The sequence below is a fragment of the Rhea americana genome, unplaced genomic scaffold (assembly GCF_003343005.1).
Source record: "Rhea americana isolate MKP2758 unplaced genomic scaffold, rheAme1 scaffold_439, whole genome shotgun sequence".
NCBI lineage: Eukaryota > Metazoa > Chordata > Aves > Rheiformes > Rheidae > Rhea > Rhea americana.
In genome coordinates, this window is record NW_028186578.1 from 111,137 (window position 1) to 127,119 (window position 15,983).

The window sequence follows — 15,983 nt, forward strand, 5'->3', positions numbered from 1 at the left end:
AATCTGCCATGAAAATGATCCAGCTTGGACTCAAAAGATCTGCCAGTGTTTAGCCAGGACAGCTGTGTGCTGAGGACAGTGTAATTACGGGAGTGTTCTACCATAAGCCATCCAGTCTGTCAAATGTGCATGTTTCCAACAACTGCCTACAGGAGAAAATGTCTGGCTGGTTTYGGCAGGGACAGGAGTGGTACAAGGAGATGGAAAGGCGTTTCTCTGTCAATTTTGAGATGTCTTTGAATGTTTTCCTGAGAGCTGTGGACAACTTGGATTGCTGGATGGTGTTTTGAGATTTTTGCCTCATCAGGTTATGATATTTTCAGCTGGTTTGGGTGGGTGTGGATAAACCACCCTCACATCACAACTAATCTCCATAATGGCTGTCATTGCTGGGCCATGAGGCTGCTACTTAGAGAGGTCTGGAACTGGCAGGATAATTCAGACTTCTCCAGCTCATATTCAGGCACCTTCTCTAAAATGGTCAGGGTACTGCTGTATTGATCTCCTAAGTTTCCTTAATTTCTTGTCCCAGGGATAAATGGAATAAAGCATAATTTGCGCTGATTCTTCCCATTTAAAAATAAGAAATTTAATTTTTTAACTGTAAATTTTCTAAGACAAAGAGCCTGGGAGGGTTTCTTAAATAGAGCAGGGACTCATTCAGCTTTAAGATTCTCAGACGCCTTAAAGATGCGAGACTGCTTGAGTGAGAGAGACAAATGAATCTAGTCGATGGCCTGTTCCCTCCTGCTTATCTGTGGGTTGGATTAGCAGAGGCTAGTACAGACTGGGAGGGAGGTTCCTGGGAAGATCAATGGGAGATGTCTGTTCTGTTATCACAGAAACTGGAGGTGTCACACAGGTGTGGTTTGGGAGGCAGTGGGGGAAGCCATGATCATGTGCAAGTTAGTCTGAAGTAGCCAGGGCCACTGTTTTCAGTATGAACTGCACCGCTGTTCTGCRTGGGGCTTCTCTGTGCTCAAGCAGGTTTTGCAGGTGACCTTGATATGGTATTAAATGGTCCTTTATGCTGGACCAGCTTGATTGGTCTGACCATGCTTGAGCACCCGATGAAATACTTTCTTGTTTTCTTTAAGCTGCTTGCACACATCACAGATGGTATTTGAAATGCCCTAGTGCTAATTGCAGGAGGTGCTTGCAGAGTAAAAAATGTGGCTGAAGACAGCAATCCATCAAAGCTATGTTCAGAGCCAGCCAACCTCTGTCCCCAGCAATGCAGGGGCTGGGCATRGTGCACCTGCGGCTGTCAGGGTGTGGAGGGGAGGAGAGCAGAGCAGCCAGCCCCTCTTTTGTCTCCTGGATGAGAATGCAGATGCTGAGAGAGAGGCTTTGCAGCTCTCTGCAGGGCTGTGTCCTCAGCATGACAGAGCTGCGACTGCGGCATGCCTGCTGTCGCTGCTATGCAAGCCTTGKTTTTTTTTGTGTGTGTGCAGATATATGGCAGCAGTGAAATTAGCTTCAGGAGCTCTCCACAGACCTGCAGTAAAGTACTGACRCTGAAACGACCTGCATGCTCCTTTGTGTGCTCTTTCGCATGGGCTCCACGTGCTGGCACGTGGTGAGGCAAACGTGACAGCACCTTCTGCCTCTGCACCAGTTCTCTGCCCTGGGCTCCTATATTGCCAGCATCTTAGATGTCATTTCTGAGCAGGCAAGGCTCAGAAGCAAGCAAGCAAGGAAACACTTGTTTTGGGGGAATATTTAATCTGTAGTCGCTCAAAAAAGCAAGCAGTGCTTTTCTGATGGCCCTGAGCTTGGGGGCAGCCCCAGTGCTTAGTGCTGCTGACGGATTTCGGGAATCACAGTTAACGTAGGCTGTGTTAGAGCAACGTATTGTGCTGCGGTGGCAGATCGCAAGGGGTTGTGCCACTCTGCTGAGACTTCACTGCACCGAAGGGAGACGGGCTGGCTCGGGAGGATGCTTTGAATGGTACCTAGCCCTTCTGTCTCCTGTTCCTTCTGCCAACTACTTGGTTCCTTTTCACACTGGTCTATCAGTACCCAAAGGTGACTCTGAGCCTGGTCCTGCCAGGCTTTGAGCACTGCTGAGGAGATATTGAAAACCCTCTGTGCTGACGATGATGGGAGCTGAGAGCACTCGATGTTTTGCACAATCTAACCCTTAATCTATAAGGGGAAAGTCTGAAAATGCCAAACATCCCAAAAATGCGCCCACCTCTCTCCAGYTATGCAGCCTTATCTCGGTGAAACGCTCCCTGCTTGCAGCACCCTCTTGTGGTGCCTGATAGCACGGATTCCTCCTGGCTCCACGCTGGGGGCCACAACCCCGGAACCATAACCTGCTCTGTATGAGATGCACGATAAATTCAACCCCCTTTAAGCAAGGGAAAACGACTTTTTGAGCCCCAGAAGCCATCAATATATGAATATAAAGGCTATAAACCCTGAAGCAAGAACAGTCTTCATTGGTGCAACTTCTTCCCTAGGAGCAAGGGTTCGAATTGCTCATTGCAGAAGTTTTCCTTACTATGACATGGTCCTTGTGTCTCCATCTCAAAGCTCTTATGCAGATTTGGAAGAGTGTTTTTTTTTTTTTTTTTTGTAGTTGCAGATAAGCTTGTACAGGGCTTAAGGAACAAAGTACACAGGGAGTGGAGCAAAACTTCATCGTTAGGCAGGAGCAGCTAGCAGCAAGGTTTTCTTAGGCAGATGAACAGAAAGAGGGAGAGCACACTGCTGCTTGCAGTGACACTGACTTCTGCCCTCAAGTGAGACTTCCCCAAAAGTTTCTTTGAGTGCAAGGGAGCTGTTAGCACAACTGAAGTCTGGGGTGCCCTGGATATCTCAGATTCCTTTGCAGACTGATGTAAATACAGCCATAAAATGCCCTACATACCTGTGTTCCTTGGCTAAGGCAGCACGCTGATCTGGACGAGCTCCATCTGCTGTCATGAGGGCTGGTGGTGTTTCTTCCTCCAAAGCAGCAGGATGCACAGACCTCTCCTGGCGTGCTTGTTTCTGGCTGCTCTCCCAAGTCTTACCTTTGCTGCAGAAAGGACAAAATAGAGGTTGGCAACCTGGTTATTTCTGGCACCTTGTTCTAGTGAAAAAGCAGCTGAGATTGCTTGGTCCTGAGTACTTTGCCATGCTTTTTCCCCACTGAAGGGTGAAGCCACTGTTAAATGTAGTTGTTCTCTCTCTTTTTTTTTCCAGCTGAACTTTCTCAAGCAATGAATAGTGGTACAGGCTTGTCTAAGCCTTCCCCTCCCCTTCCACCCAAGAGAGGCCTCATGCCTAACAACAGCTCAGAGTCAGCTCTCACTTCCAAGCCCCCAAGCGAGAGGACAGTGACAGCTAACCGCCCGGCCCCGATGCCAGTGCACGTGGCCCCTGCTTACCCACCACCTTCGCCTTCACCACCRCTGCCCACACACATACCGCCTGAGCCTCCACGCGTTCCCTTGCCTGCCTCCACTCCTGCCTTGGACCCTCCGCGCTCCCTGGACCTGCCCAAAGAGACTCCTCTTCCACCTGAAGACTTCAGATCCCTGGARGCAACGAAGAGGGGAGCAGAGCAAGGGTTTGGTGAACCTCATGTGCTGCCTCGGCTGCCCCAAATCCCCTTGCACATTCGGATCCAGCAGGCTCTGGCCAGTCCCCTGCCTGTCACGCCGCCTGCCGAGGGCTCGCATAGGGCTCACTCCCTGCTCTTTGAGAAYGATAGCTTTGGAGAAGACAATGGCACCCTGGGCCGGACGAGGTCCCTGCCGGTCACCATCGAGATGCTGAAAGTGTGAGTACCTGCTGCGTGTGTGTGGTGGTGGTTAGCAGCAGCGTGGGTCACGTTGGGCTCAGACGTTTTGATGTTGCTCTTGCTTATCAGAGTAAGGCTCTGGTCGAAAGAGCTGTGGGCAGAACTATTTTATGTTGTTTGTTGCCATGGTCTACAAACCATTTTGCCTGTCTGCTGAATCTGTGTATCAGTCTCTTAAGGGCCCAGTGCATCTTCCCTGTGAAATTAACCCTGGTTCTAGGATTTTACTCCTTGTAACAGTAAAAGTGCTCCAGAGGACTAATATAAGCCAATACCAGGAATCTAGACCTGKTTTTAGTTGCACTAAGACAAAACAAAGTCCTAGATTTCATCCATTCATGGCCTGCTTAACCTTTCATTTTTTACAAAACAGAAGTGGGAAAAGGACTGCCTTGTGTTAGAATGTAGTTGAACCTGATGCTCCTGGAGTGGGGTGGTGAGAGGGCGGCTTGATTCTGTGAACAACCTGTCCCAGCACTGCCTTAGCTGGAAAGCATCCTTGTCYTTTGGGAAGAGGGAACAGGGCACTGACTGTGAGGCTGAGGGTTGGGCTGCTCTTGCATCTCTGGTTTCTGGGCTCCCACTCAGACCTCCTTCCATGGGTTGAGCGGAGCTAACAGGACACTGATCTCAGTGGTCATATGCCAACTGCTATGGGATGTGTAAAGAGATCTGAYAGTGTGCTTCTCGTTAGTCCAGACGATGAGGAAGATGACGACCAGGAGGAGGAGCAGAGTGCAGGCCCTCGTGTATATATTGGAGATGTGCCATCTGTCACGGTCATCCCAAAGCTGATATCCCAGGCCCTCCCAGAGGAGCAGGAGGGGGAGGAAGGGATGAGYGACTCCGACTCAGAAGGGCCCATTCTGTACAAGGATGATGAGGATGAAGATGATGAAAGCCATAACAGTAAGGCCTTGATATTGCAGCTGGCTTTTTTTCTTTGCTGAACTTGTGCCTGGCTGTACTGAGATCTGATCAAAGAGCTAGCTCATGCGAGTCTTCAGAGCAGCTGGTTCTTGGTTTTGTGATGTATCACATGTCCTCTTTTGCTATTTTTGCAAAAGCTCTAGCAGCCAAACATGTATCTCTGATAAGATAGACCCCCCCCACGCCTTTTGTTGCAGAGGGCTCCTGCAATAGCCTGTGTCATCACATCCTTCAGGTGGGATGGTGTTAGCCATCATGTGGGCATTACAGAGGAACTCCAGCTCTTGCTGTAGTGATTAGCTCCCGCTARCTCAGGAGCTGCAGTGCTTAGCTTGGAAAGCAAGCCATGGGGGAGCAGGACTGCTGGGTGTGTGTGGCTTATACTGCTTTGCCTGGGCACTGCAGTCTTCAGTCACATCCCATTGCTCTTCCTCGCCACAGGCACACTGGCTAACAAAGTGAAGAGGAAAGACACACTCGCTATGAAGCTGGGGAATGCAGCTGCCCTGCAYGAGGAAAAGATGATTGTTTTCCCTCGGAAGAGCAAGGAGGAGTGGAAYGAAATTCGGCACCAGATTGGGACAACACTGATCAGGTATGTACAAAGAACAGAAGGAAGATTTCTTTTGCCATTGGCTGAATCTGAGGGTGGACTGGACAAAGCTGTTGCCTCATGTTAGCAGCCTATGCTGGARCATGACAAGTGGCTGGGCAGTGCTGCTAGATCAGGGCTGTGGGAAACAAAGGCTCAGTGTTGCTTTTTTCCCTTGGTTATAAAGGCTAGAAATTAAGCAATGTCSTATGGCAGGCCTCTTCCCAGATCTTAAATGGACTGGGGGAGAAAAATCTCAAAGGACTTACAGGTACATTATTGCTGTAAACTGTGGATGGCATATACAGATGTGGAGAGATGAAGCCTGAGTCCCAATCCGTTAAGCTGGAGTGGTAGCGAAGCCCAGGAGTGGTAGCAAAGCCCAGGCTTTCCATCTATTTGATGTCCCTGAGAAGTTGCCTCTAAGCTGTTGAGAGACCATGGCAAGGCTAACCTTGCCTGTGGAAGAATGGCTGTTTGAGCAGAGGAAAACCCAAAACAGAATAGTAGTGATCTTGACTGGTGAATGAGGAGCGTGGAGACGGTTCTCCAGTGTACTCAAACCAAGTAGTTGTATTCTTCATTCCCTACCTGTCCCCTACCTACTGGATAAAACATAATGTGCTTGTCCTGCTCTTCTTTAGGCGACTGAGTCAAAGACCGACAGCAGAAGAACTGGAGCAGAGGAACATACTTCAACGTGAGTAATGCTTCTTTATTGGTCCTAAGTATTAAAACAAAATAGCTGATACCTTGTTTCCAGTTTAATATTTTACTCCAAGCGCTCAAAAGAGCAATGGTGATCGTTTGTGCCTTGGTTATGTTATTGTAGTATAGCAGTTGCACTGAATTTCCTAGTACTCTGTTGCCATTGGAAGCTGGCTGTGGATAAGATCAGACCTTAGCAAAGACTGGCTTTGCTTCTGAGTTCTCTGTTAGAAGCTAAAGAAAGAGTACCAAGAAATATAGTTCGAAGTATCATATAGAAGTACTACTTGTCCACTGACTGACACTTCAGGGGAAGGTATGTAAACACTGGAGCCTGGTTAAGACACTGCTCTGAAGTTACACAGCAAGGACTATTAAAGGTATTTTTGTTTGGACTGGGTTTTATTTGTGGTCCAGACACTACAGCATTGTACTGTATCATCCAGAAAGCAGTGGTTCATTGTTCCGTGAATGGTATTTCTCTTGGCCATACCTTCCCTGCAAAAGATTTAAATAAACAAATTGACAAAAGGGAAATGATGGTTCAGGAAGTTTCCATTTAAAATATTTCTGTGCTGCTGTTCTCTTTAAACTACTACTATAGTGGCTCTGGGAAGGAGCATTTTAAAAGCCTGTACTCAATTTACAAAGTGACGTGGATATATTTTGACAATATGACTATTAACCTCTAACATACCTAGGCCTAGAGAGAATGACTCGTTCATGCTGTGTTGAGGCCAATATTACCACTGTCATTCAGTGGGGTGTTCAGTGGGTAAGGGTATCAAGTTAGTGTTCTTTGCCCGTAAATAAGTGCAGATATACCAAAGTGAGCTTTCATGTGTGTAGGTAGTTTGTAGCTATTTTTCTCTAGTCAAATCTGGAAAGCACTTTTCAAAATGTGTGATGCTTAAGGAAAAATTATTTTTCTCTTGGCAGCGAAAAATGAAGCTGACCGTCAAGCTGAGAAGCGAGAGATCAAACGCAGGCTCACCAGAAAGGTACTGCTGGCTTTCGTGCTGTGATTGCCATCTGGCAAAGCTGTTGGGGAGGATGGTGGCTATGAGCACATTGTAGGTACCTTGCTGTGGGTGAAGTCATGGGGCTGTTGCGTAATTGTCCCTAGTGTCCTCCGACTGCAGTGGCTTTGGAACTGGGGTCTGTCAGCAGCAGTGAGCTATTGGCACTGCAACCCTGCTTGGCATTGCTGGATCTGAGCTGGCATCAAGCGCAAGCAGCTATATGAGAACTAGTCACCTGCCACTAGAAAAGTTTGTTGGCACTGGCCTAGCTGTAATAATGTAACAGTACTAAAGTGACCATAACTTCCACCCCAGGGTCATCAAAATCTGTTTCCAAAATAACAGCAGCTTGGGAGAAGCTGAGCAGAGCAACAGGTGTTTTTAGCTATCATGTGCAAGTTTTACTACTTGTTGGATGTTTAATCATGGCTTTAGAAGTCTGAGTTTAAATTTATACTAAGCATTTTTGTAACACGGCTTGAAACTCAGATACTCTGTTTTCTAATATGTTGATCTCACTTATGCCAGACATAGTCAGCTGGGATAAGTAAATTTTGGCCTTTTGAGTTTGAGTTATGTTACTCATTGCTGGGGAGAATTTCCCAAGGGCCCTTGGATATGAAGTGTGGGTGTTGCCACTGTTGAAGCAGAAAATAGGCTGGCTTGGCTCGGGGGTGTTAGGTTGCTCGCCCTTGCAGTGGCTGTACCCAGACCCTTCAGCAGCATTCTCCTCCTCTGGAATGTAGCCATGGTTCTGTCCCAGCCTGGCCTCGTGATCCAAATGAGGACTGTAAGAGGATTTGTAAGTAGTAGATTTTAAGAGGATTTGCTTACTCCCTTGTGGGCTGCTTCATGAGCAGGACCTAGCAGTGTCTGTAGTTCAGGCCTAGTGAGGGAACTGGGCTTTGTTTTGCTTGAGATGCTTAGTCCTGAGCCACTTAATGGACAAGGTGCAAACTAACTTGTGTCCTCACTTGTGTTCAGCTTAGCCAAAGGCCTACAGTGGCAGAGCTGCAGGCCAGGAAGATCCTGAGATTTAATGAATATGTGGAAGTAACAGATGCTCAAGACTATGACCGGCGAGCGGATAAGCCATGGACAAAGCTCACACCAGCTGACAAGGTAACAAGAAGCATCCTGTCCCCAGGTCTGGGGTGGAGAGCTAGACTGGGGTCTTCCATGCACAAAAAAAAGGGGGGGGGGTATGAGCAAAGGAGACTTGTTCTGTTCCTCTTGCTTCACCTTTGCATCTTTCCATTTGCTGTGCCACTCTGCCAAGCACCAGCAGTATCCCGTCACCCACATGCACTGTACCCAGCCCTGCTTCCTGCTCCCTCCAAAGCAACATGGAGCCCAAACGGGCCTTGTCTGCACTAAAGTGTAGCCTCTGTCTTGGCTCCCAAATGACACAAGAATACCAGGCGTGGGGTGTCGGTCACAGGCTGAGGCAGGCCCAGGCAGGAAGGTGGCAGGGAAAATCCCCTGTGCTCAGCCCTCAGTATAGAGGAGGTGAGGCAGATTATACTCAGCCGACTGTGGGTTGACTGAGGAAACTGGGGAGGCTGCTATAATCTGGGATCTCTTTCATCTACTGAAAGATCTGGGGACTCGGTTCTGCCTGTCAAAACTGCACTCACCCTTCACTTCACTGCTGAAAAGTGGTGTGGATGAGCCTTGAGCAGGTGTGGAAGTACAGCACCTTCTTGCATCATGTGAGCTCACTTGAGATGGGGGAGGGAGAGAGGGTGATATGCCTTAGTGGGAGATAAAAAGCCTTCCCCTTCATGCAGGCTGCCATCCGGAAGGAACTGAATGAGTTTAAGAGCTGTGAAATGGAAGTCCATGAGGACAGCAAGCAGTTCACACGGTGAGTGAGAATACATTAGTTGCTCATGGAACATGGGCTCAGAGTTCCTGCTGGTCTTGTTGGAAGAGCTGTGCTGCTGGGGTAGTGCTGAGAGGCCAAACTTTAAAACCTTAAAAAAAAAAAAAAAAAAAAAAGACTGGCTCAATAGTTGCAGATTTCATATCTCTTTCCACCTTGGGATGTTCCTGGGTGATGGGAAGAGTATTTGATGTGAAGTGGGTGATGGTTGTTCCCTAAGATGGGGCTCTGATACAGTAATCTCAGAAGTGACCAGTGGCTGGTTTTAGGTGTGTATGGAACCAGTATGACCTTGTAGTTGGGGTGTGCTGTTCTGGGACTAGAGATGTGCAGCAGAATCCACAGCCTTAGGCATTTTGCTTTCCCTCTCAGCTTTGCCACCTGGAAAATGGCATTAGTGTTAGACTGCTCTTTGTAAGATACTCTGAGGTCTACTGCAGATAGCAGGTTTCTGTCACAAAACACCTTGATATATCTTGCTCTGGTATATCCACAAAGTAACTAGTGGATCATGGTCCAAATGATTCTTTTTTTTCCCCCTGAGAATTGCCCTGGGTTGGCTAAGATGAATGTGTTTGCAGACCAGAAAAGCTTTCTAGGGTGGGGTTGAAATCCCATTATGTTAACAGCTTAACTGAGGGCTGAGAGTTCAGATGTAATTCAGTTTACTCTTTCTGGCCATCTGTAATGCTTTAATAACCATTTACCCCAGCTTCAAAGGATGATGCTTGATTTTTTTTTTCACTGGGCTTTTAGGTACCATCGACCATAATCTTCCAAGAGGGAGCAAGAGACTCGAGAGCACTGAAAGTTCTCAGTGTCAGTCTCCTGGCAATTCAGTGAGGGTGAACCTCGACTCTTCCAAGATTTGCCTTCAAAACATATCTAGAAAAGGGCTCTCAGCTGGGGAAGGGGAAATCCTGTCCGAATGTAGCATTTCACTGGAACAAACGTCTCGAGTGCCATCAGGCTGGAACTGAACACTATACCTCGCGCGGCTCAGCAATACGCCTCTCCTGGCACCCAGCATCCCTGCCGGGAGATCACGCACATGTGAATGAACGGTTCCTTCCCCAGCTCCCTTTCTCAACCGTGCCAGGCCCAGTTCTCAGCTGTACATACTCCTTATGACTGGGAACTTGTTAATTTTCCTCCTCCTTGCCAAGGGGAAGAAAAAAATCCGGCTGCTCTGGTGYTCAAGAACTGAGGAATGGGGAAGCGGATGTGCCAGGAAGCACATGTGTATATTAGCTGTGTACAGAAACCCTGCACAGATGCTGACCTGGCGGACAACTGACGTGTGACTCAGTTTTTTTGGTTTTGCTTGTGTCTCTGTAATGTACTTAATGTCCTGAATCACTACTGACCAATGGTTTGTTGTCCTGGAAGGGAATTGTATAGATATTAACATATGCTGCATCTTTGTTTAAAAAACAAACAAAAACACGAAACTGTTTAAATGTACAAAACATTCCCTCCCCACTCTCTCTCTCTCACTTGCTCTGATGTTAACAGATCTTGTCTTGAGATATTTAGGCTTGTTTAACAAATTACAGAACCAGGAAATGACTGTTGCCTTTTAAAAACTTTTTACTTGGGGGAAGCTGTGATAGTAGTCAATTCTTTTTGTTGTGACTTTGTCTGTAATCTTTTTTTTTTTTGTTTTGTTTTTTTTTTTTTTACTCTCACGGATCAGTGAGAAAGGGTGACACTTGCCTTTTTTTCTTTCTTTTTAAACAGCAAAACCTACTGGAAACTTGATAATTTCACTGTGCGGGTGGAAGCTGGGGTTAGTGGGGGAGAAGAGGTTTAAGAAGTGACCTTAAAGCAGATACTCATTCTCAGTGGAGAGGGAATACTTAACGGTTCTTACCGGATGCTTGGGTTTTTAGTTCTGGTATCGGCCACTGCTGTATCATGCACAAAACCAGCCCCGCGGGCGCGATGCCCCGAAGGAGGGAGAGGGCAGGTGCTACCGCCGGACTGCCATGCGCGGTGAGAGGACTTGCCTTGTTCACGCGCTGGTCTCGCTCGGCCCTGCTGCCCGGGCGCTCGCTCGCGCTGTGCCAAGCCGGGCTGGGGTCCGGCAACCCCCTGCGCTTCCCCCACCGCCGCGGCCCCGAGGAGGCGCCAGGCCGGGGGCGGCCTGCGCGGCCCCGTGCCCGCCGCCGCCATGCTGGGCCTCTGAGGAGGCGGCTGAGGGCGCCTTCCCCCTCGCGGCTTCCCCCTGTACCATATGGCTGTAGACTAAATCGTTGCATTGTATATCTGTTTTCTCATCAACGGATTTTAATTATTGAATAAAAAGTATTTTAGGATTTTTTTAAAACTGATTTTATGGCTGCATTTTGTGAGGGAGTGGYGAGTTGCCTAGCAGGCTTTCGAGGGGGGAGGGGGAAGTGGAAAGAGGAGGGGGAAGGGCTCAAACGCCTCCGCGGGTCTATTGGGAAATACAAAAAACGGGGTTTTGGTGTGGGTTTGGCGCCCCCCACCCCCGAGGCGCGGCCCCCCCACCCAGCACACGCACACTGCGCGTGCGCCGCCCGCCCCGCCGTGGCGCGCCCCTTCCCCACACTGCGCGTGCGCCGCCCGCCCCTCCGTGGCGCGCCCCTTCCCCGCACGCGCCGCCCGCCCCTCCACGGCGCCGCTCGACACGCCCTGCGCATGCGCTGGGCTCGCTGCCCAATCGAACATCGCCGCTGCGCCATCTCGGGCCGCCGTTGCCCTTTGGCGCATGCGCTGAGCCTTGGCCCCGCCCACCGGCCCTATAAATTCCGCGGCGCGCAGCGGGTCGGTCTCTTTGCTGGCGGCGAGTGGCGGAGCGCGGCGGTGAGTTTGCTCCGGTGGCGGCTGCTGCGGCCCGGGGGGCCTTGGGGCGGCTGAGGCTCGCTCCTCACCGCCTTCCCCTGCCTGGCCCGTATCCCCGAGCAGCGTCGCAGCCTGGTGCCCGGGCGGATGGCCGGGGATGCCCGCGCGTGGGCCTCGCGGGCCTCGCTGGCGGGCGCAGCGGGGGGCGGACGCGAGTTTGGGGGTGAAGGTGGTTGCGATGCTCTGAAGCCAAAACCCAACGTGGATATCCGGAGAAGTAGCTCTCTCTCGGCTCTGTCCGTGTGGCGCAGGGGAGCGTAGGCCTTCGGGCCCGTGACGTACAGTCCCTTTCCACAACGTTGGAGAACAAGCCGGGCCATGAGTCTGCAGCCTGCATATTCCTACTGCTTCTCCGAGTCTTCGGGCTGTGATGGAGGAGATAAACCATGCAGGAAACAAATACTGTTACTCAGGGTAGCTTTTTGCAGGGGTTGGGCGGCCGGTATGTATGCTTTGGGGAAAGGGAATTTAATCTGTGATCGATTACTTAAAATACTTATTCTTTATTTCAGTTTCAAGAAGTTTGAAGTGAGTGGGGCACCGATTTACAAGGTATTACTGCACTAATAATAATACCGTTTCATGTTTGTAGTTACACTTTTCTCTTGGTAGTGTTTTCTTTAAATAAGCTTGAGCTATTTCCTTTTAACTGGCTTAGGAAAACTGAATTGGATCAACAGCTGGAAGTAACTGAATACCATCGCAGACTTTATAGGCATTATTTAAGCAAAAGATGAGCTTACACGTTTTTCCTTTAAGTGTAGTTGAATGGTATTTATAGCTTTAGTGAGCTTGAGGCCTCATYTGTTCCAGAGCATGTCAGAACCCCTAGAGAAGCAAAATGAAAGCGAGCCACCTGCTCCCTGAAAGACTGTGGTGCTGTTGGCGCTCCTAGAGTGGTTTAACTTTTCCTGAGACACCCTCTGTTTTTTGAGATGAGAGAAAAGATGGTATTTGGGGAAAGAGTAGAAATATTTTTGAGTGATGGAGGTCCTGGCTTAGTCCCCTGCCTTCAGGTAACCTGACCCAACTCAGCCTTTTCACTAGGCTGATACTGAAGGCAACTGATACTGGTTGAACTTTTTGGTGAAAAAGTATCACATGTAATTACCCAGACTTTCATATCATCTGTGAAGAACAATGTCTGTCATTAATCTGAGTGCTGGAGCATTAGGATTATATTGAAAGAAGCCATGTGGCATGCTTAGGGCTTGGAACATGTGACTGTCCTATACTTAGTACCTGATACTTGTATTTGTGTGACAGTGTGCTCTCCCCCCYTTCCCCTAAACCTGAAGTGTCCTATAGCCATGAACTAATTGTACATGTGTCCATCCAAAAAGGGCTGGTATGCAGATAGGACTAGGAGTCAACCATGTTGCCCCATAAACAGGAGGCAACCTAGAGCCTGTTGAGCTTTCCTGCATGGCAGTAAGCTGCACAGGAGAATCTCTGCTTCAGAAGGGATGGTTTTCAAGGTTACTTCTTCAGGTTGAGAGATTCCTTACCTGTGACAGATCCTCAGTAAGTGACTAATAGCATGCTGAAACTTTGCTAGGTTGTATCTCTGTACATAATCCTTTAGACATAAACCACTGACCCAGTCTGAGACTAAGATTGGATGCAGCTGCACCCAGACTCCTGGGAAGGRGAAGAACAAGAGTGCTTTCTGGCAGGTGATAAGCAGCAAAAACCCAATGTGACTTGCCAAGTAATAAGATTTTCTTGAATTTTATTTTGTCTTCTACATTGCAGACATTGGTCACTAATTGTGATGAGATRCTAACAGCAGAAAATAACCCGCTTGTCTAGTGGAATGGTGAGTATGCACAGAGCACCACTACCAATCAGAAAAAGATAGAGGTAGTACTTCAGAATTCACTTTATGCAAAGTGTTGAATCAAAATGAGGCTGTAGACATCTGAGTGGCCTTGAAGCAGAAGATGCCTCTATTTGGGCCTCTAATGGCGTGTGCTCATGCTGAGGGCCTGCTATTACCTGCCTATTAAATGATCTCCAAAGTAGGACTTCCCTGCTATGTCAGAAGGCCCTGGTAGATGTAATGGGGACCATACCTGGTTGTGTGGCACATTGTAGGTGTTGAATGCAGTGAAGCAGGGCCTGCTTATCAGGGCTGACCCTGTATGGCTTGGCCACACTCTGAGAAACACAGTGGAGAAAGCACATAGGATCAAAGGGCCATGGTGTGCACCTGAAATCAGTGTACCATCACATGTCATCTGCACAAACTAGGAGAACTTGTTAAATGTTTGAGCAACACATCTGTGCTCCTTAACCTAAAATGGAGCCAGAGAAGAGAAGCAAGCCTTCAGGAATCTTTCTGATTGTAGGTCATAYGGGTTATTTAGTGCTGGGGAAGAAGGCAGAAGAGTGGGAGTATGGAGCGAGTCATACATAGCTTGTGTTAATGTCTGTTCAGGAAGTTCTGAATTACTTCTGTGAAAGTTTTGGAGGCTTGTGATGCTGTGCCTGACAAATAAAGAAATTGCTCTGAAATGGTGTTGTGTGGCTGTTTTCTATGGCATGACTGTTGACCATTTGTTCATTCCCTGAAGTTCAGGACCCCATGGTTCTAGGGTTTCATAGCTATATGTAGTTGCGTTATCCTTCTTTAGAAGGTCTTTAAGAGTATGCCCTCATTTCCAATGATGCCTGCTCTTGACCTAGGAAGGTCATGGAGCAGCATGGTTAACACAACGTACTGGTGAGGGCATCAAAAAAGTTGTATTTTGTATCCTTACATAACCTACAGAGTTCCCTGGCGTGTGTGTGGGGGGGGCATTGATTGCCTTTTTTTAAGATTCAAATATTCTTCATACATTTAAGGTAAAAGTTCCTCCCAAGCTGCAATGTTCCCTACCTGGTCAGKGGAGTGTTAGATGAATAGGAGAACCTGGCAGGCCTGTCTGCCCCTGGGTGTCGAATGTAAGGTTAAGTGACACTGTAGAAACCTGTTTCAAAGTCTGAAACAGTAGAACAGGCAACAAAAAAAGGACAGAGGGGTATTTATCCTGTCAGRCTTGTAAACAGGAAAATGCCCTTGGAGGAAAAAATTAGTATTTTTTAGGCTGCTGTTTAGAAGGAGACCTGAAGGGAGCAAACACAGTCAAGGAACTTGGTAAGAGCATGTGATCTCATGAGCTGTGAGTCCGCCTCTGCAGAGCAGGCTGGCTGGGCATTTTGTGAACAACATGGCTGCCCCATGAAGTCGGCCTGGAGTGGTAGAGCAGTGGAACAGGTTGCCCACAGAGGTTCTGGAGTCTCCTCTGGAGATGCTCAAAACCTGCCTGAACATGATCTTGTGCAACAGGCTCTAGGTGGCCCTGCTGATTGGACTAGATGATCTCCAGAGGTCCCTTCCAACCTCAACCGTTCTGCGACTTGCTTGCTCACGGGCTCTTTGACTTGCTTATGCCCTGCACTTGGAGAATGCTTGCTCTCCTCGCTGAAGCATCTTGCTGAACTGGATAGTGAGGCTGGAAAAGGCCTGGGGGTGAAGGCTGGTTGCCTCCAAGGTTTCCTTTTTGATGGGTTTGAAAGCTTGCAGCTGAGTTGGTATCTGTAAAGGTACCTTGGTTTGAAACTAGTGGCTCATGAGTTGAGTACTGAGAGCGTATGCAGGCGCTGGGGTTACCTGCTCCGTCTGGGACTCGAGCTGATCCTGGCGAGGCTTGAGGTTGTGCCTGGCTCTGARCTGTGCCGAAGCGGTTGCAGATGAGCTCAGTGACACGTTCTAAATTTTTCACGGGGGAAAGGGCAAATTTAAATAGACATGCTTCCCTCTTGACGCTGCTGAGCTGGCAAGCGCTTGTTCTCTTACTGCGTCCTGCCACAGGCTGGTTTAAATCCAATACCYGCGAGTGGTTTTCACCTATTTGATAGTAATTCGCATTCTGCTCCTCCGGGAGCTGCAGCGTGGCTGCTGCTGCCCCTTAGCAGGCCCTRGCTGCGGGGCTGGATGCGCTTTGCGATTGCAGCACTTGACCAGAGGTGAGATAAGTTGCTTACACCGTAATCGAGGCATTTATTAACCCAGTAGATCAACAGTGTTAACCCGGTGGAGCGCGAGCGCTGGCGGAGGCGCGACCCGAGGCTCGCGGAGCGCAGCGCGCGGTGATGGCGCCTGTAGGAGGCTCGGCGGGCGGACGGACGGACGGACGG

At 48.8% G+C, this 15,983-nt stretch overlaps 2 protein-coding genes and 1 non-coding gene across 8 annotated transcripts in view; all 3 read left to right on the plus strand.

Annotated features, from left to right (window-relative positions):
- The window catches only part of PHACTR4 (phosphatase and actin regulator 4), a 68,578-nt gene extending 57,312 nt beyond the window's left edge, over positions 1–11,266 (plus strand). For all 6 annotated transcript variants that reach the window (XM_085315753.1, XM_085315754.1, XM_085315751.1 and 3 more), the window contains 8 exons: positions 3,196–3,775; positions 4,491–4,705; positions 5,168–5,321; positions 5,963–6,018; positions 6,966–7,027; positions 8,033–8,170; positions 8,839–8,915; positions 9,690–11,266. In XM_085315753.1, the coding sequence (XP_085171879.1) occupies positions 3,196–3,775; positions 4,491–4,705; positions 5,168–5,321; positions 5,963–6,018; positions 6,966–7,027; positions 8,033–8,170; positions 8,839–8,915; positions 9,690–9,705 (1,298 nt within the window). In that variant the 3' untranslated portion in view covers positions 9,706–11,266. The remainder of the gene's footprint in view (positions 1–3,195; positions 3,776–4,490; positions 4,706–5,167; positions 5,322–5,962; positions 6,019–6,965; positions 7,028–8,032; positions 8,171–8,838; positions 8,916–9,689) is intronic.
- A 471-nt stretch (positions 11,267–11,737) lies between these two features.
- RCC1 (regulator of chromosome condensation 1) overlaps positions 11,738–15,983 on the plus strand; it is an 11,584-nt gene continuing 7,338 nt past the window's right edge. The window contains exons 1-3 of the mRNA XM_085315758.1: positions 11,738–11,762; positions 12,314–12,353; positions 13,557–13,620. The gene's annotated coding sequence lies outside the window, so the exon portion shown is untranslated. The remainder of the gene's footprint in view (positions 11,763–12,313; positions 12,354–13,556; positions 13,621–15,983) is intronic.
- Positions 11,998–12,202, plus strand: LOC146589715 (small nucleolar RNA SNORA73 family). The gene has a single exon (XR_014897115.1). It is a non-coding gene; the product is annotated as a small nucleolar RNA SNORA73 family (small nucleolar RNA).